At 37.7% G+C, this 26,092-nt stretch overlaps 1 protein-coding gene across 4 annotated transcripts in view; it reads left to right on the top strand.

Annotated features, from left to right (window-relative positions):
• LOC121462718 (spermatid perinuclear RNA binding protein) overlaps nucleotides 1–26,092 on the top strand; it is a 127,582-nt gene that overhangs the window by 41,568 nt on the left and 59,922 nt on the right. For all 4 annotated transcript variants that reach the window (XM_041674558.1, XM_041674559.1, XM_041674555.1 and 1 more), the window contains exons 2-5: nucleotides 6,667–6,834; nucleotides 10,013–10,230; nucleotides 15,102–15,267; nucleotides 23,742–23,886. In XM_041674558.1, the coding sequence (XP_041530492.1) occupies nucleotides 6,832–6,834; nucleotides 10,013–10,230; nucleotides 15,102–15,267; nucleotides 23,742–23,886 (532 nt within the window). In that variant the 5' untranslated portion in view covers nucleotides 6,667–6,831. The remainder of the gene's footprint in view (nucleotides 1–6,666; nucleotides 6,835–10,012; nucleotides 10,231–15,101; nucleotides 15,268–23,741; nucleotides 23,887–26,092) is intronic.

Below are 26,092 nucleotides of genomic sequence, written 5' to 3' on the forward strand. Positions count from 1 at the left end.
GAAATGTTAACAAAGATAAATCATTTACAGTATTTACAGTATGTAGATTCTAGGAGATTATGACCAGGCCTGTTTTCAGAAGTACTTTGACTAGAAATTAGTTGGGGGGAGGATTTTAGAAGAAAATAGGAGAGGAAAAAAAAAAGAATTGTGCCTTTAAAAGAGGAACGTAAAAATGGGTTTGTATAGCCATAGCTGTAATGGTTTAAGTAAAATGCTGCAGGTCCCTGAGTGGTGGCAGTGGGTTGTGGGCCATGAGATCACACCACAGGTCCCTGAGCAGCGGTAGGAGCAGGCAGCTGGTTCCCAAGACCATGGCAGGCCATGAACGAAGGCAGCCAGGGTCCAGACAGGAAGCTGCACGGTGGGTGAGCGACTGAGATGGATAGGCATGCCATGCAGAGTGAAGTTGGATATTTATTTAATGGGTTATGGAAGGGAAGGGGAGAAGAGGAGAGAGACAGAGACAGATGGAAAAGGAAGGCTTAGGCTGGAAGCAGAAGATCAGCTTGCCTTGGTAGACAGGGTAGACAGGTTTGTCTCTTAAAGGGACAGGACAGACCATGACAATAGCCATGCAAGAGGTCAAAGATTTGTGAATTTTTTTTCTAAAGATTGGTGTCACTATAATGTCTGGCTGCTGATAGAAATTGGTTCAATAGAATGACGGAAATTATGATGCAGATGATAGGAGCATTAGGCTTGTTGAGTAGACACAAAGTGATAGAAGCTAGTAGGAATGAAGTTCAGAGGTTTATTATATAGGAGTGGAGATAGTTCATTATTATGAATTATTAGGAAGGAAGAAAAAATACACGGCTTAAAATGCACTAGTATGGGGGCATGTTGCATGAAATAGGAAGCAGGGTGACTTGTCAAAAGGAGGTAGGAAAAAAGTTTGCATGTTTAAGAGAAGACCCACACAGTAGAGGGGGAGAATCAGTTCTTGGCTTTCATGTGTACCCTATGTAACATGTATACACTTTCCTTTCCCCTTTTACACAAAATAAATAAAAATGCAATAAAAAATAAAAAGTTGAACATGTCACTTTTTTAAGTACTAGTATTTGTCTCTTAGTTGGGGCAGTCCTTGAACACTGGAGCTTATCTGGAGCCTCAGGTTGCTGGTAACCACCAGGGATCTTGTTTTTTCAAATGACAGAACATTTGCCTTCCCTTTCTTTCCTTTTTTGTTTTTTAAAGTGTTTTTGTTCACGTGTGTGTGTGTGTGTGTGTGTGTGTGTGTGCGTGTGTAGTCCAGAAGAGGGTATGGAATTCTCTGGAGCTGGAGTTATCAGTGGGGGTGAGCCAGCTGCCTAATACAGGTACTAGGATCTGAATTTTTCCTCTTTAAGCAAGTGCTTGAAGCCACCTCTCCAGCCACTGATTTATTTAGCATTTTAAATCCCCCCCCCCAGCACCACCTTTGTTTGAGGGAGCTCTTCCTTGTTGCTTTTTTGAAGGTTAAAGCTGTTGATCATTAGTTTGCTGCTGAGACTCCTGCTCCTCCTATTTTCAGATGCCCAAGGCTTAGTAACCAAGAGGATTGGCTTTAACCAGGGCTGCTATTTTGTCAGGTGAGGACAGGAATTACTGATGCGAATTGCAAATGGTGCATTGCAAAATTTGAATTAGGTAAAGATAGAAGTGAGAGTCTGTAGAGGAGGAAAACTGACAAAATGGTAGCCAGGTTAGACTGTAAATCCTGGCCTGGTGGGGAGTAGTTACCTAAAATAGGAAAGGAAACAAGATCTGTGGAGGACAGGAATTCAAAGTAACAGACCAAACTTTTAGAACCACTTTTTGTGGTTACTAAAATTCAAAGATTTGTGACAGGAACAGGGTTGAACTTGCATTAGTGATCACTAAATATTATCGTGGGGCAGTGAAAAGAGGTTTTAAGACAGTGTTTCTCTGTGTAGCCTGGCTGTCTTGGAATTTTCTCTGTAGGCCAGGCTGGCCTCAAACTCAGAGATCGACAGACCTCTGCCTCTTCAGTGCTGGGATCAAAGGTATGCACCACCATGCCTGGCTTTTTTTATTCTATGTGCATGAGTTCATGTGTGCACAGCTTGTGGGGATTGCTTCCCTTCTTTTATTCTGTGGTTCTGGAGATTGAACTCACTAGCTGGCCAGCCTTGTTTCATCAGTGAGTTCCAGGTCAACACCCTAATTCCAGAGGGGAAAAAAAATCCCAGACCACAAACAACAACAAAAAGTGGACATAGACAGTATCTGAGGAAAGACATTTGTCCCTTGGCATCCACATGCATGTGAACACATAGACGTATACCTGCACACAAAGCAAGACACACTTAAACTTGTGCTCCTCTGTTAATCTCTTCTGTGCTCAGTTATTAGAGTGCACTGCTTCACTGGCTTGCAGGTATTTATTTATTTAATCATCCATCTCTTTCTTTCTTTCTTTCTTTCTTGCCAGAATTTTAACCACTAAATTGACTATTTTTTTTAAAAAAGATAAATGCTGAAAAATGTTTTGTGATTTCTTCGGGCTACTTAGATTATATTAAATACAACTTAACCTAAAATATTTAAAAATTACTCTTTGTTTTGCTTGTATGTATCATGATCATACGGTGGTGCTCATGGAGGCCAGAAGAAGTGCATTGGATCCCCTGGAACTAGATGGTTATGAGCTGCTGTGTGGGTGTTGGAAATTGACCCAGATCCTTTGGAAGAGAGCCAGTGCCCTTATCTGCTAAGCCATCTTGTCTATTCCAACCCCATTTCCCCTTTTTTTCCTCTTAAAATCAGATTGATAAAGAGAGGCAAAAGCCTTGGACTCAGATTCCATCAAATGTTCCCAACCTTTTGACATTATGACATGATGTGCTTGTGATGGTCTGTCCTATCCCTTTAAGAGACAAGCCCCACCCACTCCTACCCCTGTCGCTGAGGCAAGCAGATCTTCCTTCCACTTTTAGCCTAAGTACTTTCCTTCCCATCTCTCTCCTAAAGAGGCAGCTTCTGCCTCTCTCCCTTCTCCTCACTTCTTCCCTTCTACCCCCTCTCTGTTTCTCATTCTCTCTCTCTGCCTCTCTCTCTGCTCTTCTCCCTTTTTCCCTTCCCCCTTTCCCTTTCCCATACATAACTCACTAAATAAATACCCACTTTCTCTGCATGATGTGCCTAATAGGTATCTGTCTCTCACCTGCCTGGGACCTGCTGCCTTCATGGCCCACCACCTCTGCTGCCACTCGGGGACCTGCAGCGTTTTATTTTTACCATAACAGTGCTCTCATTTGCAAAGTTCATGCTTGAAAATAAAATTACACAGTTGAGTTATGAAAAAAATCACAAAAGTTTAATCTCTTAAGCTTATGATTATGTGTTGGGCTATAATTGTGATGTCATTGACTGCATATGACCCATGTTGGACATGCCTTGTATCTGGTTAGTAGTGCAACTTTAACATATGACCCATGTTGGACATGCCTTGTATCTGGTTAGTAGTGCAACTTTAACTTCTTTTATTCTATTTCATTTGTAAATAGTGTGAAGTTGACTGAGATTTATAAGTTCATTTATAGCTCTGTCCCAATGTCGTCTCCAAACACTCCTTTATTATGTTATTGTGTGAAGTTGTCAGAGGTTGTGTGTGCAAAGGAGTTGCCCTCTGTGTAAACCTTGACCAAGTTAGCAGTCAGTATTCCTTCAAAATATAACTTCTCTTGTGTTCTTGTTTTGTTTGCTTTCAGTCTTCTTCCTTAATTTTGTTGGCTTAATACCTTCACTCTTTTACAAAGTAAAGTTTATGAACTTCAGTTCTTAATATGTTTTTGGTTGTGAACCTAGCTTTTGCTGGCTGAGCCATCTCTCCAGCCTGTAGACTTTCAGTTCTTACTGAACACAAATCAGTCTTTTTAGCTACTGGAGTCACAGCTACATATTGAATGGTTAACCCTCTTAGAATAAAATAGTGTTGAGAATGGGAGGTGCTGAAGACTACATGGATTTTATATGGCTGTTCTAGATTTAGTGAAATGAACATTTTTGAGATATCACATTTCAAGAAATTGTTTTAGTAGTACTTGTTTGGTTTAATCTTAAGAGAAGCCGCTCCGCTGACACAATAATAACTCCAATTAAACCAGATTAGACTAAATTAAAATGCTTGTACTCGGGTGGCCGGGAGCATGGCGAGGGAGAGACACATAGAGGGGCGGGGGACCCATGCAAACCCAAAAACCATGTGTTCCCTTCTCCAAGGTAAGCCTAAATACCCTGTGGGAGTGGTCCTGACCCTCCCGGGGAGGGGTCATGGTGTAGGAGGTCCTTCTGTATTTGTGTTGCTTTCATTGGTTGAATAAAGAAAGCCTTGGCCTTTTGATAGGGCAGAACTTAGATAGGCAGGGAAGACAGAACTGGATGCTGGGAAGGACAGACAGGCAGACACCATGGTTCTCCTGCCCAAGCACTATTCCTATCTTACAATCAGATCTCTAACTGGTTTACAAAACCTCCCTGAAAGAAACAAAATTCCCTCTCTCTCTCTCTCTCTCCCTCTCTCTCTCTCTCTCTCTCTCTCTCTCTCTCTCTTGCACACACGCATACACAGGTTCAAATAAAAGTGTGATTACTGCACATATATGAAGAGTGCTTTAATATTGAGTTGAAAGTTTCACCCCAGCCTGCCAGGGGCTTGGACTCCAACGCCCACCCTGCCAAGCACTGACCCTGTAGTAAGGAGGAGCGGGCTGCGTCCAATCCCAGACTGGCTTACACCTGGGCCGGTGGGCTGCTTGTTGTCCTGTCACCTGGCTAATTTATACCCAAAATAACCACACAGAAAACTATTAATTAAATTACTACCTGGACATTAGCTCTAATTTCTTATTGGCTAACTCTTACATCTTGATCTAACCCATTTTTATTAACCTGTGTTCACCACGAAGTCGTGGCTTACTGGGAAAGATTCTAACCAGCGTCAGTCTCAGGTAGGAGAATCGTGGCGTCTGTCACACTGCCCTTTTTTGTAGACCAGGCTGGCCTTGAAATCACAGAGATCCGCCTATCTCTGCCTCCCAAGTACTGGAATTAAAGTCGTGTGCCACCAATGCCTGGCAGGTTTCTATATTTGAAGCCAACTTAAAGGCTACTGTTTAGATGAGGAGGAAGCTATTTCTTTTGCATTTTTTGTAGCTTTCTTATTCTGATAGCTGCATTATTAAAGGTTGGGATCAGCCCTTGTTTGTTTATATAGTGGGGGCTTATTTCACCCATGCTCAGAATTTTTTTCTGAGTAAAATAAAATCTCATGAGCTAACCTGGGTAGCAGAATGATTATTAAGGCTTCTGGAGGTAATCCAGGGAGTGGATATTCAGGAATAATGAAGCAATGAAGCCAAAATCTAGTAGAGTTTCAAGTTGGGGCATGAATAAATATAGGTCAAGGGGATGCTTGAGTGTATGGGTCATGTTCCATCCCTTTTCATGTTGTCCTGCTTCCTCCTGAAGTAGTTAAAGAACAGAGCCAGGAGAGTATTCTGAACTTTAGTCCTAAAAACAAAGGATGAACATTATGCCAACATGTATTGTCAATCTAATGGTAATATTAAGTGGAAAAATATGATAAATCAGTATATTAATATTAAGATGCTTGATGCATTGAGTTTTCATGTAGCTCTGACCAAGTACCAAGTTTTTATTGTAAATCTGATGGTTACTTGAAGCATTATTACCATCAGTAGCAATATTGCCTTGTTTGGTGGTGACTCTTCAGTGAGTCTGTCTGCCTTGCAAATACATTTATGTCAAGGAGGTCCAATGATCCAGTTGCCACACTAACTACCAGGAGGGTTTTTTTTTCTGCCCATATTCCTTAGACTTCTGGACTTAGACCGCTTTTGTTTGAGATAATATAATTATTAAAAGAGAGAGAGAGAGGCCCAATAGATGGTATAGCGGTTAAGCAAAAAGTGATCTGCCATAGGACTGGTGTTCATTTCTAGCACCCATGTATATATACAAGGCTTTCTTTTTTCAGAGACTTATTATTAGTTATGAATGTTTGGCTTAACTTAGGCTCGTTTCTAGCTAGCTCTTGTAACTTAAAATTAACCTCTCTTTATTTACTTTTGCCTGGGGGCCTTTTACCTTTCTGTATATTTTACTTTCACTGCTTCTTGTGTCTGGCTGGAGGCTGCCTGTCTTTTGGGCAAGTCCCTTTATTTCTCCCTCCTCTTCTCAAGCCTAGAATTTTCCTCCTATTTATTCTCTGTTCCTGACAGTTTCACCTATCATTTCTCTGCCTGGATATTGGCTGTTCAGCTTTTTATTAGACCAATCAGACAAGGTGAAACAAATACAACATATCTTTGCACTCGAAGAAAGGCAGAAGAACAAATGTAACACATCTTTACATAGTTAAATATTCCACAGCACATGTAGCTTGGAACTACTTGTAACTCCAGCTCCAAGGGATCGAATGTTATTTTCTGGGTTCCTTGAGCTCCCACATAAACATGGCACACAAAGAGATACAAACAAATATAAACATAAGTAAATAAATGATAAAAGAGATAAGGTAAATTTTGTCAGTAAAGTTTTTTTCTTTGAAATCAATATAGGTCATGCTTATGGGTTCTACATTTAGATTTGAAACTAATTGTAGACAAGTTAAAATTTTTCCTTTTTTTCTTGCAGGTGTAATCCAGAGAACAGTTTTCAAACATCTTTGCTTACTTTTGACACTGAGCAGTTGGGATTTAGGCATATGAGGAGGTACTGTCACACAAAACAGTGTCTAGTGAAGACGACAAGAAAGAGAGAAAAGGATCGGAAAAAGAAGCTAAAATTCCATAGGAAACCATGGTGGGTGATTACTGGTATTTCTTCATTTTTTAGTTATAAAAAATTATGTATATTGTAAAATTGGCAATGTTAACAGTAAGGGTAGATAGTGAACAATTGTCTTGGTTTCAGTGCCTCAGACAAATATGGTTGCTCTACTATTTTAACTTGGCATATGTATGAAGGTCAGAGAATGACTTAAACAAGTTGGGTCTCTCCCTTCTACTATGTGGGTCCCATGGATCAAGCTAAGGTTGTTAGACTTTTCTAATCTTTAAGAAAAGATGAGGGAGCAGGGGAGGTGGTTCAGAGATTAAGAGCATTTTCTGCAATAAACTTGGATTGGGTTCTCAGCAGGCATTTGGTGGCTCACAACCATTTGTAAGGCCGGTTCTGAATGATCCAATGCCCTCTTCTGGCTTTCTTGTGTACTGCATGTGTGTGGTGCACACACATGCTATGCTGTGTGGCAAAAAGCACCCACACATATAAAATTAATAATACACAAATCTTAGCAAAAAATAATAAATCTTAACAACAACAGAAAAATTAGAAACCACATTTTAGAGCCCAAGCTATGGCTACTGTATGCCATAACTCACTAAATACAAAGAGTATGAATACTAAACAATACTTTAGAATAAAACTGGCATTAACAAATTACTGTAGTTCAGTAATCTTGAACTTTAAGTAATATCTATCTAGACCTTTACATGAAGTTCAGATGAAATTTAAATAATTTTTCTTCCTCATGAAAATTAAATAATTTATCCAAATGAATGGTGGAAGAGTTTCTAAAACATGAATTATAACTGGAAAGGTACCACTTTTACATGCTTTTAATATAATAGAGTTAATTGTTGGGTATAGTGGATGTCAAGGAAGTTTGGGTTTTGTGAGAGGTAAAACTTTGAATTCATGGTGTTAGATGAGGTCTTGGTCCTTACATTTTTAAATTACATTTTTGTGTATTGCGTGTATTCTGTGTGTACATGAATTTGCATGCCATAGCATATATATGTAGGTCAGAAGACAACTTACAGGAATTGGGTCTCTTCCTTTTACTGTGTGGGTGCCATGGATCAAGCTCAGGTTGTCAGGCTTGGTTGCAGGTGCCTTAACAGCTGAGCCCATCCACCAACTGGTGCCTAGGTAAGATTTGCTGAGTTTTTACCCTTCATATTTTAGTTATACAGAATATTGTGTAAAATTTCCCCCCAAGTAAGTGGTTTTAAAAGACATTGTAAGTTAGGAGAAAAAGAATAAAATATTAATTACCAGTGTATTTTTAAATATATTGTTTAGCAAGTATGATAGTATTTCTTTAGATGTTAAATGCTTCTAAAAAGTATTTTGCCAAGGTCTGAAAGCAGCTAATTTGCTTTTATGGAGAAGAAATTCTGTAATATCTTAGTTCAGAATGGTGGGAAAAAATGTTAACTTGGGTTTTTCTCTGTTGATCTCTGTTTTTTTGTGAAATACAGGAAAAAAACCAGTGTGACTTGTGTTGCCTTCCTTGTGAATTATCTGCTTCTAGCAGAATTTAGTTTTGTTTTAATTGTAGTCTTTATAGTCCTATGATTTAATGTCATATTCATATATATATATATATATATATATAAAATGTTGTAATAGGAAGCGGCAGGCCGCTTCCCGCCATCTGGCTAGCTTTACCCAAAATAATTACATGGAAACTGTATTCTTTTAAACACTGCTTGAAGCCGGGCGGTGGTGGCACACGCCTTTAATCCCAGCACTTGGGAGGCAGAGGCAGGCGGATCTCCGTGAGTTCGAGACCAGCCTGGTCTACAAGAGCTAGTTCCAGGACAGGCTCCAAAACCACAGAGAAACGCTGTCTCAAAAAACAAAAACAAAAAAAAAACAACAAACAAAAAAAACCACTGCTTGGCCCGTTAGCTCTAGCCTCTTATTGGCTAGCTCTTACTTATTGATCCAACCCATTTCTAATAATCTGTGTAGCCCACAAGGTGGCTTACCAGGAAAGATCTTAACCTGCGTCTGTCTGGAGTGGGAGAATCATGGCGACTGCCTGACTCAGCTTTTTTCTCCCAGCATTCTGTTCTGTCTACTCTACCTACCTAATTTTCTGTCCTATCAGAGGCCAAGCAGTTTCTTTATTACTTAACCAATGAAACAACAGATAGAAACATGACCCTCCTCCATCAATAATACATATATAAAGCTTTTTTGTAGTTAATTTTAGCTTAGGTGATGTAAAAATTTTGTGTTCTAATTAATTTCATTCATCATTTTTTGGTTTTTAGTGCTGCTTTTGATTTTTTAAGATTCAATGATCATTTTTCTGTTTTATTGTATAGTTCTTCTGGTCTAATTATTTTAATACTTAAATATGTTTGTCTGGAGCTTATTGGAATAAATCTTTCAGTGATTTTGATGGTGAATGCAATACATGTGTTAATTAGCTTGGGAAATTGATTGCTTTGGAATATGTATTTTCCTTGTTATGAAATTTGGAGTTCTTCTTGTTCAAAGTCTTACATCAAAGATTTGAATGTCAAATGCTAAACATTTTTGTAGTGGCTTCCACATTCACATTATAAATTTGCATCTTTTATTTTTACTCTGTTATATAGTCTTAATTAAAGTATGCAAATCTCTAGTGCTTTGGGAGGTGGCCAGGTGTCATGTTGTGAATAACCATCATTCATTTCTAGAGAAATGAATTTATTTTTTTCCTTCCTCGATACAAGGTTTCTCTATGTAGCCCTGACTGTCCTGGCTGTAGAGCAGGCTGGCCTTGAATTCACAGAGCTCCATTTGCTTCTGCCTCCCCAGTGCTGGGATTAAAGGCGTGTACCACCACCGCTTCTGTGTTTCTAGAGATTCTTGAAGCTACAATGTCATGTGGTATGGATTTTTTTTTTCTTGTTCTTTTTTTGGAAGGGTTATCAGAAAGCACAGGTTCAGATGAAAGACAAAGTGTGTACAGTGCTTAGTGTGACTGATGTGAATATTATCATCACATGAGTGAAATAACTGCTATTTTTTGGGGTGCGGTTTAATAAAATAGGACTTACACATTTATGCACATTTTTTATTATTTGAACATTAACTGCTTTACAGTGGTTGTCAGTTGGTGCCATGTTGTCTTAAAACACTGTTATCCTTTGAAGGTGACATTTCTTTTGTTAAAGTTTTTCTCCCTCCCTTCTAACAGAGATCTATTAGATCTTTTGCCAATGACGATCGCCATGTTATGGTGAAGCATTCAACAATCTATCCATCTCCGGAGGAGCTTGAAGCTGTTCAGAATATGGTGTCTACTGTTGAATGTGCTCTTAAACATGTCTCAGACTGGCTGGATGAGAATAAAGGCACAAAAACTGATGGAGAGACAGAAGTAAAGAAAGATGAGACGGTGGAAAACTATTCCAAGTGAGTGTTGAATAGCTTTTATCAAGCTTTGCTTGAAAAGCTTGTGGGTACTCTGATTTGGTGCTGTATTTGCTGTTCTTTGAATTTTATCATATGTGACATAACCAAGAAAGTAAATGTTTCATGGAATTTTTTTTTTTTCTGAGTTAAATTCTGTAAGAAAGTGAGGAAGAGTAATTAGTAGAATCAGAAAAAAGATAATCCTTACAGGACCCCTTTTGATAGTACACTAATGTTTGAAGATTATGATATTTCATTTGCTATGTTGGTTTAGCCTCCTAAGTTCTAAAATAAATAGTAATAAATAGTAATATTTTCTTTTTCAAGAAAGTCAGAAATACTGTTTCTAGCTGGGCATGGTGGCGCATGCCTTTAGTCCCAGCACTCCAGAGGCAGAGGCAGAGGCAGGTGGACAGTCTGGTCTACATAGTGAACTTCAATTCAGTCAGGGCTACATAATGAGACCCTGTCTCAAAACAAAACAAAATAAAAAATACTGTTTCTGTTGGACATTTTGAAATCATAGTATAGGAAAATATACTAGCAACATTAACTGTATTTACTTTGTTAATTCATAGAATGTATCAGTATCTTTGCACATTGTTACATAGTGTTAATGTTCATTTTGTGTTATTTGTAGAAGGAAGGACTAATGGAAGCCTGGCCTTCTAACAGTTACATGAGAAGTATTTTAGGCAGTAATAGTAGTGATCCATAAGATGAAACCACTCTGCTGCCTGCAGTCAGATCATGAGATTTTATGTCATGCCAGTTTGGAGGTATTGTTTTGAGCACTGTTGTTATGATTAGAGTAAGTCTTCCTATTCTGGGAAAATAAAGTTTACTTGATTGGTTGTACCATATTTATAGGTTTAAAACATTACTTTAGTTTTGGTTTATATAAGTGAAAAATAAGGCTTCAGAATTTCTCCTCAGCTTTCAGTTTTGTTTCACTGTGGTGAGTAGACAAGGAAGAGTAGAATAGAATTGGTAAATGGATGGTCTGTACTGAAAGATAGTGCGACTTTTTCCTCTTTAGTTCAAAGGCAAGCAGTGAGCTTCATGCTGAAGAGCATGGCAACTGACATGTAACTGCACACTGGAGTGTGTCTCAGTTTGTAGGTTCTTGTAAGGAATCCAGCGTTTTCTCAAATATGATGCTTTAACATGGTAATTCTTTATTTGGGGCTCATGGTAATGATATTTTCCAGTGATTAGATTACTTAGGGACCCACATAGTGAGGCTTTCTCTGTATATATTTTAGTTCTTAGGCAAGTTAAGTCATTAATGGTTTCCAGATTTTAATTCTAGTATTTATGCTGTTTTTTTCAAGATTTTTGAAAATTAGGACTTTTATACACAGCATTCCTGTTCCTATTCTTTATTATTGAGATTGGCTTAGTTGTAGAAAGCAATCAGACAATTTTCTGAGTTAGATGAAATTACTTTGCCTTAAATAAATGCTTTAAAAAGAATATGTGATCTACACTTTCTTTCAGTCTTTAAAATACAGCTTTATATTTGGATACTCTTCGTTGTCTGTGTCAAGTCTGCGTTTGTGGAAAAATTTCAGGTTGGGTACTTGTCTGTAATTTCTTGCCACATGGTAGAACTCAAGGAGTACCGAGTAGATCTGTTCATTACTCTGTGTAAACCAAGGGCCGATGTATCTTACGTTTAGAGTTGTGTTCCATGGACACCCGTATTTGGGCTCCTGGTCTACAATAAATGCTTCAAAGAGCATGAAGATCAACAAGATCAGGCAGAGCGTTGTTAAGCACAGTCTAGTCTTATGTCTGTGCTTTTCCTTGAATCTATTTGTTTACCTTTTTACAGTCTTGACTCCAAAGTCAAATCAGGGGCATTAGGTCTCACAATTTATATGACTAGCAATGTCAGAACTGTTTCTTCAGTTTATTTTATTGATTTACTTGTTTTCCCGTAACTGTTATATTCAAATTCATCATGTAAGTTCAGGACTTTAGAATTAGGAATTAGTTTGTCTGCTCAATCATACTATCTTTTACATGTGGGATAAGATGAGACATGTTATAACTATAATTTAGAATTTAATAAGTGCGCTTATTACTTACATTACTGTGTGCAACCTACTTTTTCCAGATCATTTTTCATTATTTCAATAAACCAACTAGCCTGTTATTATTTTGTGTGTGTGTGTGTGTGTGTGTGTGTGTGTGTGTGTGTGTTGGCAAAAGTAGTCTCTGTGTCTTCCAGATTCCCTTGCTTCCTTTTTCCTGTTACTTATGTTAGTAGGAGTGGTCTTGAGCATTCTAGGCAAGTGCTCTACCATTGAGCTATATATCATCCACTTTTTTTCTTAGTATCTGTGCTTAAGTTTCCTCTGGATAAATTAAAGAAGAGGGAGATAAAATGCTGTTGTTTCTAGTAATCAGAAAAAGCTTTATGAGCCTGACATTGGTGGCACATGCCTTTAATTATAGCAGTTGGGAGGCACAGGAAGGTGGATCTCTAAGTTTAGCCTAGTCTATAGAGCCATTTCAGTTCTAGTACAGCCAGGTCTACAAAGAGAAAGCCTGTCTTTAAAAAAAAAAAAAAGTTGGGGAGGGGAGGGAAAGAAAAACACTTTATTATAGAGGTAGTATTTGGAAATGGCTCAGAGGATCTGGTAGGGTTTTGGTAACAGTGAAGGCAAAGCAAAAATCTCTGCAAAGGTTTAGATGTGAAATAAATATAAGAACTGTTTGAGAAATAGTTGTTATTTACTGAGGTTTTAATGTATGTTGAGCTCTGACAAAGTTCCTTGCTTATATTGAATTCTATGAGAACTGCTATATGAGAAAAGGTTTAGTCCTGTTTTATGGAGAAGGAAACAGGTTCAAAGAAGTCAAGTATGTGTAATCCATCCTCTCTCACACAGTCATAGAGCCAGAGTGTAAACCAGAAAGCCAAGAGGCCTTCTAGGATTGCCTGCTACACTGTGTTGAATGTCCAAATGTTCATAGGGACATAAAGGAAAATATGTGGGATGTCATCCAAAATAGTGGTTTGGAGAGATTTTGCAGTATTCTGCATGTAATAGTGTAGTTATATATGTATTTTGATAAACAAATCTTTCCTGAATACCGGAGGCAGAGCTAAAGCCTCTAGAGGTCAAGCAATGATGACACACATCTTTAATCCCAGCACTAGAGGGAATAAAAAATGGGGGGGAGGAGGGTAGAGAGAGGCTTAGTCTGTTTAGTTTGCGATTGTCCAGCCATGGTAGAGGTAAGACTTCTCTAGTGGCTTGGCTGCTTTGCTTTTCAGACCTTCAGGCAAGATTTATTTACTAAAATACAAATAATATAATAGATCAAAGGTGCTAGAGGTAAGGCTAATAAGGAAGGGGTTATCAAAATACTCTAGTGAGAATTTGAACAGACTAGTTTGAAGACAAGATTTTTCAAGGTGACTATGGAGAAGGGACATACACATTAGTGAACCAGAGAGGGTGAGACAGAGTAAGAAACAGTTCTAGATTACTGGTGGCAGATTCCAATAGTTACTTGCATTTGTCTCCATCTCAACTTACACTGTCTTTATTGCCTTAATGTTTATTGAATCTCTATAATGGCTCAGGCACTGAGTGGGTAGTTATTTTTTAACTTCCCATCTACTTAGTATCACAGTATAGTACTGTCTTCTTCATTCTCATTTTCACTTTCTTTTGACTAACTGGCAATTTTTTGCTAAACCATGCCCCTTCCAGTCTAGTCAAACTTTACTTGCTTGTCATCTGTAATTGTAACTATTTCTTTAGAAGCAACCACAGAATGTAAAGAGCCTGACTGTTATGGTCAAGTCTCCTGAGTTTAAGTTCAGGCATTGATATGCTAATTAAAAAGAAAATAAGTTTATTTATCATGTATGTTGGGTAGTGGTGTGGTGTGTGTGTGCATATGTGAGTATATGGTGTGTGCATATGTGAGTATATGGCATGTGTGCTTCACATGTTGGGGCCATAGATTGATGTTGGGTTCTCTTTCATTCTTTCCCTCTGTCCATAGGTTGATGTTGGGTTCTCTTTCATTCTTTTCCTCTGTCCATAGGTTGATGTTGGGTTCTCCTTCATTCTTTCCCTCTGTCCATAGGTTGATGTTGGGTTCTCTTTCATTCTTTCCCTCTGTCCATAGGTTGATGTTGGGTTCTCCTTCATTCTTTCCCTCTGTCCATAGGTTGATGTTGGGTTCTCTTTCATTCTTTCCCTCTGTCCATAGGTTGATGTTGGGTTCTCCTTCATTCTTTCCCTCTGTCCATAGGTTGATGTTGGGTTCTTTTTCATTCTTTCCCTCTGTCCATAGGTTGATGTTGTGTTCTCTTTCATTCTTTCCCTCTGTCCCACATTCTTTAAAATGTTTTAAGATGTCTCTCACTGGACACCAACCACCAGGGAATGTTCCCATATCTCTTTCCCTAGTGTTCCTGCACTCAGCTTTTTTGTGGGTACTGGGAATTAGATTTCAGGCCATCATCAGTGGCCCACACTTCACCCACTGAGCCATTTCCCCCAATTTTTCTCATATGTTCTTTAGTTACTGCTGAAATTTACAGAAGTGTAAAAACAGTAGTTTGAAAAAATATTGGAGGTGTTTGAATATTCTTGGGATTCTTGAGTAATAGAGGTGTTATAATGAATTAAAATACCTATAGTGTGACATATGATCCTTGTTTAATTTTTAGGGAAAAGTAACTTTAAATGTGAGAGCCTTAAATCTGAGGTTTAATTTGTAGATTTTTGAATGTATATAATAGTTTATTTATGTAGGTATTCAGGAAGGCAATGTATGATTAATTGTAGTTTGGGAAATAGGTTATAGAAAAAATAATAATATTGCCTTTTTATTTGTAGGGATCAAGGTGGCCGGACATTGTGTGGTGTAATGAGGATTGGCTTGGTTGCAAAAGGCTTGCTGATTAAAGATGATATGGACCTCGAGCTGGTTTTAATGTGCAAAGACAAACCCACGGAAACCCTGCTAAATACAGTCAAAGATAACCTTCCTGTTCAAATTCAGGTAAGTGTTTAACTGAATTTGAGAATTTGTAAAGAGTTGAGAAACAGTGATCTTGATGACTATTAACAAGAATTGGTAAGTCAGAGATAGGTATTAAAAAAAAGAATGCCAGTGTGATTTGGTCAGTGATGAACTCACATTTAAAGCACATTTCTGGTGACTTATACTCAGGATATATTTACCAAAATAAGTCTTAAACCTTACATGCATGTCTTGCTGAGACTCTATATCTCCCTACCCCCATTTTGTGTATGTCTCTAAGTATTATAAAATTCATGGAAGAGTTGGCGAGGTACAACAAAGAAGGTCCAGCCCTGGAGGTGGAGCACGCCTTTAATCTTAGTACTCAGGAGTCAGTGGCAGGTGGATCTCTGAGTTTGAGGACACCCTGATCTACAGAGTGAGTTCCAGGACAGCTTGGGATCCATAGAGAAATCCTGTCTCTAAACCCTCCCCCATCCAAAAAAAAAAAAATCCACACAACTGTAGATAATTTCATAATAATACCTTAAAATTATTTTGAATTTAAAAATGATTTGAAGATTTGGGGCCTGAAGAGAGAGATGACTCAGGTTAAGAGCATCATCTACTCTTAAAGAGGTTTTGAGTTTAGTTCTCAGCAACCGCAAGGTACCTCACAACTATCTATAATGATCTGGTGCCCTCTTCTGGCCATACATGCAGGCAGAACACTGTATAAGTAATAAGTAGATAGTTTAAAAAGATGAAAGATTTGGTTAAATTTTAAATGTATTATTGTGTGTGTGTGTGAAGCCAGAGGACAACTTTGTGGGGTCAGTTCCCTCTTCTTACTTTTTTTAAAAAATATTTTATTTAAATATTTATTTATTTATTATGTATACAATATTTTGTCTGTGTGTATGCCTGCAGGCCAGAAGAGGGCATCAGACCCCTTTACAGATGGTTGTGAGCCACCATGTGGTTGCTGGGAATTGAACTCAGGACCTTTGGAAGAGCAGGCAATGCTCTTAACCTCTGAGCCATCTCTCCAGCTCCCCAACCCCATTCTTACCTTTGTGTGGATTTTGGGGACTGAACTTAGGCTATCAAGCTAGCATACCAAACACTTTGACCTCCTTTAGGTCTTAAGAATTAGTTAAAGTCATGCATTTCTTAAGTTTATAGAAAGTCACTCTTCCTGGTTGGTTTTCAAGTTGTTTTCCCATCGGGTTGGGTTTAGAAAGTTTTAATGCTGGCCTGCTTTTGGGCCTTGGCCACCCTAAGACCCACCTTGCCCACGTATCACAGAGATGTATTCAACATTGATTAGGAAGTTGAGATTGTCTTTCATTTCAGTTATGTGTTACCTGTAATCTATTGAATTGTACTTACTTGGTAATTCAGGCTATCTTCATATCTGTATCACAGAAATAGATGTTAGCCCATATAAGTCTAAAGTTTTTTTGAGTTGGTAAATGCTCACTTGTCTGCCCATGCTTGCTTGCTTCATTCATTCTTGAAAAATAATATATTTTTAAGGATTTTTATTTTTTAATCTTTCTAAAAACAATCTTAATTTATATAGCAATCCCAGTACCCTCTCCCTCCGGGTCTTTCCACTCCTCCCACCTTCTCCCCACTCCTCCCCTTATCCACTCCACAGAGAGGGTGATGCCTCCCATGGGGAGCCAACAAAGTCTTTTACATCACTTGAGGCAAGACCTCCCTGTGTCTAGGCTGAGCAAGGTATCCCTCCCTCCATAAGGAATGGGCTTCAAAGAGCCAGATCATGTACTAGGGATAAAATACTGGTTCCACTGCTAGTTTCTCCACAAACTGCCTATGCAATGCAACTGTCACCCACATTTAGAGGGTCTAGTTTGGTCTTAGGCAGGTTCCCCAGCTGTCAGTCTGGGCTCAGTGAGCTCCCACTAGCTCAAGTCAGCTGTTTCTGTGGCTATCCCCATCATAGTCTTGGCTCCTTTGCTCATAATATTGCTCCTCCCTCTCTATGACTGGATTCCAGGAGTTCAGCTTAGCTGTGAATCTTTGCATCTGCTTCCATCAGTTACTGGATGAAGTTTCTATAATGACAATTAAGGTGGTCATCAATCTAACTACAGAGGAGGGCCATTTGAGGCAACCTCTCCACTATTGCTAGGAGTCTTAGCTGAGGTCATCATTGTGGATTCCTGGGAGTTTTCCTAGTCCCTGGTTTCTTGCTAACCCCACAATGACTCCCTCTTTTAAGGTATCTCTTTTCCTTGCTCTCCCTCTCTGTTCTTTACCCAACTCAATTTTCTTGATCCCTCATGTTCTCCTCCCCCTCTACCTTTTTCCCCTCCCCGTTCTCCTTTCAACCTCCCCATACTCTACCCACACTGCCAATTTACTAAGGAGATTTTGTCTACTTCCGCTTCCCAGGGGGAGGATCCATGTATGTCTCTCTGAGGGTTCTCTTTGTTTCCTGTCTTATCTGGGTTGTAGACTGTATGCTCGTTATCTTTTGTTTTATATCTGATATCCACTTACATGCCATGTTTGTCTTTCTGTGTTTGGGTTACCTTACTCAGGGTGTTTTTTTCTAGTTCTATCCATCTGGCTGCAAATTTCAAGATGTCATTTTTTTAAATGCTGAGTAGTAATCCATTGTGTAAATGTAGCACATTTTCTTTATCCATTTTTTTTATTAAATTTTTTTTTAATTAGAAATTTCCACTTCCTCTCCACCTCCCTTTTCCCTTCCTCTCCCCCCACTCCCTCCCTCTCCAGTCCAAAGAGCAGTCAGGGTTCCCTGCCCTGTGGGCAGTCCAAGGTCCTCCCCCCTCCATCCAGATTTAGGAAGGTGAGCATTCTTTATCCATTCTTTGGTTGAGGAGCATCTAGGTTGTTTCCAGGTTCTGGCTATTACGAATAATGCTGCTATGAACATAGTTGAGCAGATATCCTTGTGGTATGGGTTTGTATCCTTTGGTATATGCCCAAGAGTGGTATTTCTGTGTCTTGAGGTAGATTGATTCCCAATTTTTTGAGAAACCGCCATACAGTGGCTGTACAAATTTGCACTCCCATTAGCAATGGCGGAATGTTCCCTTTACTCTACATCCTCTTTAACACAGGCTGTGGTTAGTGTTTTTGATCTTAGCCATTCTGGCTAGTGTAAGATGATATCTCAGAGTCATTTTAATTTGCATTTCCCTGATGGCTAAGGATGTTGAGCATTTCCTTAAGTGGCTTTTGACCATTATAGAGAATCCTTTGTTGAGAATTCTCTGTTTAGATCTGTACTCCATTTTAATTGGATTATTTGATATTTTGATATCTAGTTTCTTAAGTTCTTTGTGTATTTTGTAGATCAGCTCTCTCTCCAACGTGGGGTTGGTAAAATTTTTTTTCCCATTCTGTAGGCTGTCGTTTTGTCTTGGGACTGTGTCCTTTGCCTTACAGAAGCTTCTCAGTTTTAGGAGGTTCCATATATTGTCGATCTCAGTGTCTGTGCTACTGGGGTTATAATTAGGAAGCGGTCTCCTGTGCCTATGTGTTCAAAACTAGTCCTTACTTTCTCTTCTCTGAGGTTCAATGTGACTAGATTTGTTGAGGTCCATTTGGATTTGAGTTTTGTGCAAGATGATAGATATGGATCTGTTTGCATTCTTCTACATGTCGACATCCAGTTATGCCAGCACCATTTGTTGAAGATGCTTTCCTTTTTCCATTGTACAATTTTGGCTTCTTTGTCAAAAGTCAGGTGTTCATAGGTGTGCAGATTAAATATAAGGCTCTTTGATTTGATTCGATTGGTCCACCTGTCGGTTTTTGTACCAATACCAAATTGTTTTCATTCATTCTCTATAGTAGAGATTGAAGTTTGGGATGGTGTACAGGACTGTTTTGGCTATTCTGAGTTTTTTGCTTTTCCATATGAAATTGAATTGTTTTGGGATTTTGATGTGGATTGCATTGAATATGTAGATTGTTTTTGGAAAGATTGACATTTTTACTTTGTTGATTCTACTTGTCCAAGAGCATGGGAGATCTTTCCATTTTCTGATAACTTCTTCAATTTCTTTAAAGACTTGACGTTGTTGTCATACAGGTCTTTCACTTGTTTAGTTAGAGTTACCCTGAGATATTTTATGTTGTTTAAAACAACATAAAATTTATTTTTATTTTATGTGTATGAGTGTTTTCCCTGTGTGTGTATGGGTGGTCAGAAGACAACACTGGATCCCCTGGAACTGGAATTAACAAACAGTTGTGAACTGACGTGTTGTTTTTGGAAACTGAGCCTGGGTCTTTTGGAAGAGCAGCCAGTGCTCTTAACCACTGAGCCATCTCTCTAGCCCTGTTTTGTTTCTTTTTAAGTTTGTATTCCTTTTAAATGAGGCAGATGCTTTAAAAAAACAAAAAAAAACATGTTTTTGTTCCTGATTTATTTAAGTGTGATTTTGTAAATTTGCAAACTTAAAAAAAAACCAAAATACAAAAATCAGTGTATATTTTTGTATAAAATCTTAGATTTTTTTGGGTCATTCTGATATATATGAACCATGTGCTTTGACCTATTCACCCATTTGTTTCCTTCTTTTGTATTATTCTTCTACTTGTTCCCTTCCCAATGTCTTCTCTTTGTTTTCAAGTCTTAAAAACAAACAAACAAACAAACAAATCCCTTGCCTAACTATTTATTTGCTTGTTGTGGAAGTCAGAAGATAATTTATAAGTTAGTTCTCTCTACAGTTACATTTTGAGGATTTAATTTAGGATTGGCAGGAAGCATCTTTAGCCACTAAGCTAAGCTGTCTTGCCACCCTGCTTTCTCCTTTTTGAAAATCTAGTTTCTCTTAAGAAAGAAAACTTAAAAGGTGGGGCCCTGGAGAGCTAGCTCAGTGGTTAAGAGCACTTGCTGCTTTGCAGAGGACCCAGGTTCAGTTCCCAACACCCACAAAGGTTGCTCACAGCTATTTCTAACTCCAGGATATCTGATGCTCTCTTCTGGCTTCTATCAGCACTACACACATATGGTGGACTAACATGTACATAGGCAAAATGTTCATGTACATTAAATGAAAATAAACAAAACTTTAAAAAGAAGAGAATCTACATACTACTTGTCTTTGTGACCCTGTCTTATCATTTGCCCACATGATCCTCTCTGGTTCCATCCATGTTATTGCAAACAATATAACTTACTTAGTACTTATTGAGTAATAATTTGTTGTGTAAAATGGGCCTTTCCCCCTATTTATGTGAATTTGTAATTTGTTATAGTTTATTTGGGTCACTTTCTTTGTATTATACATGCTAACTGAACTTCAGAACTATCTATTTAGTTTTTTTTTTTTTTTTTTTTTAGAGTCTCTGTATGCCTCTGTTTCTCAAGTGTTGGCTTTAAAAGCTCCTATAGTAACTTTTGGGGACTATTTTATTCTGTTTTAATTCTGAAAATATTCTTTCCTAAATAAAACTATATTTAGATTTTCTATTTTCAGTTTTGGTGGAGCAGTTTTTTCTTTTCAATTATTTATTTTTATTTGTATTGGTGTTTTGTCTGCATGCATGTCTGTGCGAGGGTGTTAGATCTTGGAGTTACAGTTGTGAGCTGCCATGTGGGTGCTAGGAATTGAATCCAGGTCCTTTGAAATAACAGTCAATGCTTCTAACCACTGAGCCATCTCTCCAGCCCAGAGCAGCTTTTTTTATTTGTTAAAAGTAGTTAGTTTCTTTCTGCCTTGCAGTCTCCCTCCCTTCTTCCCATCTTTCTTTTAAAACTGTTGTAATCATTTGAAGATGGAGAGTGATAGCTGTGTGAGCTTTACAGGATAAAGGGTTTTGACAAGGAAGATCTAGTAATATGTTTGGGGCTAACAATACTTTGTAGCTATTTTTTTTTTTTTTTAAGGTTGTGGGGGAAAGGTCTTCCTACATAGCTCTGTCTGTTCTGGTACTTTTTGTAGACCAAGCTGATGTAGATTTGATACAACAGTCTATACAATAGTATTTTCTCTGTGCAGGTTTCACTTTTTGAACTCTGCATTGTTCTTTTCTCAAGTGAGGATTGTTATTTTTGGGTACCACAGTCTTAAAATGTTATGTTGATCTAGTAAATCTTCACCGAAAAAAATCACAAAGAGAGAGTAGAGATTGTGCAGACCATCTCAGATTTTAGGAATTTTGGGCTTTATTGGCTAGAGAGGACTAAAAAGACATAAATATTCTGAAGTCTTTGAAGGATTATGTTAGAAGAGATGAAAGAGACTTGAACACTTAGGGCCAGTGGTGGATATTATGATTCATATATTTCAGTTTAACGCAAAGTCATTATAGCTTCCTAACAATGAATTTTCTGTATCTGGGTGAAGGTACATTTCATTGGAAAGTGGTAATCTTAATTGTCCACACATTTCTCTCTAAACCTGTGTGTAAGCATCCATACATTACTATTGTAATATTTCAGGAAATAATTTGAAGTATGACCTTCACATATGCCCTGCTACTCTACTAGTTGTCTGTGTGTCCGTGTGCACAGTCAAGAAATAATAATCTCTAATGGGAACTTACTTTCTTACAGACCAAATGTCTTTTCTGAATAATAACTATAGGAACAGTTTGGTTATTTACTACCTTAATATAATTGAAGTAGAAATACACTTTTTTTTTTCTCTCTGTACTCTTTTCCAGGGTGATTTTAGAGCTTCTTTATACAAAGGAGGCAGAGGATGACAAACCCAATAACCTTTGAAGTTAGTCTACTCCAAGCTCACACTATGTTTATAATTTTGGATGTGTCTATTAATTGACAATTTTAGTTTGATTTCCAATAGATATCTTAAAATTTTATAAAAATAATTTGTTTTATATGCATTGGTGCTTTGCCTTAATTATGCCTGTATGAGGGCATCAGTTTCCCTGGAATGAGTTACAAGCAGGTCTGAGCTGCCATGTGGGTGCTGGGAATTGAACCTAGGAAAAGCAGCCAGTGCTCTCTCTTCACAACTGAACCATCTCTCTAGGTTGAATAGATATCTGTGTGTGTGTGTGTGTGTGTGTGTGTGTGTGTGTGTGTGTCTGTGCGCTTGCATGTGGAGGTCTGATCACAATTTGGTGTGTTCCTCTTCCTCAAGCACTGTTCTTGTTAATTAGGATAGGCAGGATGGTTGGCCATCGAGCCCCAGCGATCCGTGTGTACCCATCTCCTCAGTTCAGGGTCTCTAGGAAGGTGCCACTGTGCCTTTTATTTAAAAAACAAATACTTTTATTTAATGTTGTGTGCACCATGTAGTGATGCCTGAGGAGCCAGAAGAAGGCATTTGGTCCTCTAAACTGGAGTTACAGATGGTTTATGAGCCACCATATGGGTGCTGGGAGCTGATCTCTGGTCCTCTCTAAGAGCAGCAAGTGCTGTTTACCACTGAGCCATCTTTCCAGCCCTGTCTATTGTTTTATGTGGGTGCTGGGATCAGACTTGAGTCTTCATGCTTGTGTGGTAAACACGTTATAAACAACTCATTTCTCCAGCTCTCTAATAGATAACTTTAATGATTTTTTCCCCATTGGCAAAATGGTTGTGAATAGTTTGTGTGTGCATGTGTGCATGTGTTTGTTTATTTTACTTCTGGTTCTTCCATTTATAGTGAGGTCTTTTTTTTCTTTTGCTTCTTATGTTCAATATTAGGGCAATAACTTTTCTTTTTCTTACTATTTGGGAAGTATTTAATATTAAAATAGTATTTTTTTATAAATGACTGAGTTCGTTTCAAACATACCTTACATTATTTCCTTCAGCTCATTGTATGTCAAGTAATAAGAATGCCTTGTATTATTTATTTAGTTATAATTTATTGTACTATTTAATATACAATTTGGATTATTTTATGACAGCCCTAAGATTGTATGTTTATTTCTATGCATGCTAAAAACAGCAATGTAAATTTCCTTGTGGATGTCATTTGGATTATCTCATAATGATAAGTCTTAGTGGAATGACTTCTGAGATCTGTTATACAAGGCAACTAACTTTATACTCATTCTTTCATGTGACTACAAGTCACATGAAATACTTTATTGATTTACTTTAGAAATTTGTATAATTTATATTCATAAATCCTTGGTAAGTTGTTGTTTAGATTCTTTTGTCAACAGTGCTATAATTTTGAAGATCATTTCCAGCTATCTACTGTTGTATAATAATTTACAGTAATAATTTCAAGAATAATTATTTATATTCTATTATAATGCTGCTGGTGACATTTCACATGGAAGAAATGGATTTAAATATTATTTCATAATTGTCTGCATGGTTGACATTATGATCCTTTTATGAGGGATGGAGAATGGGCTTGTTTAAGTTGAGAGAGGTTATCCCTGAAGTAAGGAACTAGTTACAGTTGTGGATTTTATTTACTCTTTTGCATAGTGATATTAATAGTTAATATTAGTCACAAACTTATCACAAGTGTCCCATTTAGAGATTTTAATCTGATTGAGTGTTTTTATTTCTTGGTGACTTTTAGAAACTGACAGAAGAGAAATACCAAGTGGAACAATGTATAAGTGAAGCTTCCATTATAGTTCGGAACATGAAAGAGCCCACACTGACTTTGAAGGTGATACTTACTTCTCCTCTAATTAGGGACGAATTGGAGAAGAAAGATGGAGGTACATGTGTGTATATATATCCACATACATACATATCTATGTTTTGTTTTGTTTATGTAACAGCTCTTTTCCATACTGTGATAACTATGTTTTGGGATTTAGGAGGTTACAGACTTCATTTGCTTCTGTATGCTATCCCGTGATATTTTTAAAGTTTTGTTTTTACATAGTATATTTTGCAGTTTCAGAGACCTGTGTATCATGTGGGCTTTAATTCTGCTTTAATTTTCCTACATTTCGATGATCTGTTTTCCTTTTTTTAGTATAATTTGAAGTCATTGGTATCTGCTAACCAGTTCTATTATACTGGCTTACTGATCAGATTCAGAATTAAATATAGTCTAAGACAGAAGTATTTTAAAATTTGCTTGCTTATTTTGAAATTATTCACGTGTTGTGTTTGACTTCTAATAATTACATACCCTTAAAAATTTTAGTTACTTGCCGGGCAGTCGGGGCGCACGCCTTTAATCCTAGCACTTGGGAGGTAGAGGCAGGGGATCTCTGTGAGTTTGAGGCCAACCAGGTCAACAGAGCGAGATCTCAGGACAAACTGAACTGTTACACAGAGAAAACCCTGTTTCGAAAAACAAAACAAAACAAAAAAAGTTGAATTTCTTGTGTGTACATTTGGTTTATAGAATAAAAAGAATTAGTGAGTATATTTTACTCTTTTAATCTTCAGAGAGTATATATTTGTGTGTCTGTTTGTGTGTGTGTGTGTGTGTGTGTGTGTGTGTGTGTGTGTGTGTATGGGCATATGTGCACACAATTTTTATTTTGGATTCAGGGTTTCCCTGCATAGCCTTGTTGACTTGAAATTTGCTATGTAGAATTTTATGGCTTTGAACTCAGATACTTATGCCTGCTTCTATCTCTTCAGTGCTGAGATTAAAGGCTTGAGCCAGTTCACCTGCCTTGAGTAAATTTTTGAGAAACTTTTTACCCTGTTACATTTTAAATAAGATGTGCGTTAAAAAAAAATCACTGTATGACACTGTCATTCTCATAAATATAGAAGAGAAATTACCTAACTGTTGCTAATTTTGAAAAGTAATGAGGTATGTATGGTGATCTTCATTTTCTTATGTTTTATCTTTTCAAGTTATCTTTTTCGTACTCTTAGTCCAATTCAAAGATAAATGCCATGAGATATTTTCACTGTGTTGGACCTTTGACCTACTTAGCACTCTGTCAAAACAATTTCAAGGCCCTATGGTATATATGGGCCAGTAGAATATTTGCTATCTCATTTCATACCCCTTTATCACAAATACCACGAAAGTAAAACGGAATAGGTCAGTTTTGTAGTTTATTTCAGATTGTTAAATATAGAAAAAGGCACACTTAACTGTGAAGTAGATTTTTGAGTTTTAGTTCCTAGACATGAATCATAGACTCCTGGAACTAAAATAGATGGTCACCTTTTTAAAAAAGTTTTTTTTGGGGGAGGGTAGGTGGGTTAGGTTATGTGGTCGACTAAAAGTCAGAAACCAGATACATCCAATAAATAAAAGTACATCCAATCTATAGTTGGGTTTAATGCCTGTACTTTATTCCTTATGTAACATTTTGTAGCACCTTGGAAGAACCATTCTCTTAAATGGCTTAATTTTTTTTAACAGCAGATCTATGATTTCTGGTTTTCTGGTGTGTCAAGATGAGTTAATTTTGGTAAGCTGTGTTCTACTTGACCCTGTTGTACAAAACCAGCCATTTCTATGTAGAGTTGTAATTATAGGTGCTACTAAACATTTTTTTCAAGGTTTTGTTTGTGTTGGTTGTTTTTTTTGAGATATGGTTTTTCTGTATAGCCTTGGTTGTCCTGGAACTTTCCCTGTTGGACAAGGTTGGCCCCAAACTTACAAAGATCTACTTGCCTTTGCCTCTCGAGTGCTGGGTTTAAAGGTGTGTACCACTACCACCTGGCTCTAAACATTATTTTTATATTGAGAGATGTTTGTTTATATCTGCTCCTTGCCTTACCTTTCATGGTATCAGGAAAATTCAAAGCTTTTTCTCTTGTGGTTTTGTGTACTTACATGGGGTTTTTTGTCATAGCTATCAGTTTTGATTCCCTCAGGCTTAACCTGTTGTTTAAAAATCTTAATTTTGGTACAGAGACACTGAAAACAGGCTCTGTTAATCACAGATTGGGGATTTGTATCAAACAGATTCACAGTCTTTGTTTTAGGTGTGAGGTGTT

The sequence above is a fragment of the Microtus oregoni genome, unplaced genomic scaffold (assembly GCF_018167655.1).
Source record: "Microtus oregoni isolate MIOR12 unplaced genomic scaffold, Mior012 000025F_ref0000491, whole genome shotgun sequence".
Lineage (NCBI taxonomy): Eukaryota > Metazoa > Chordata > Mammalia > Rodentia > Cricetidae > Microtus > Microtus oregoni.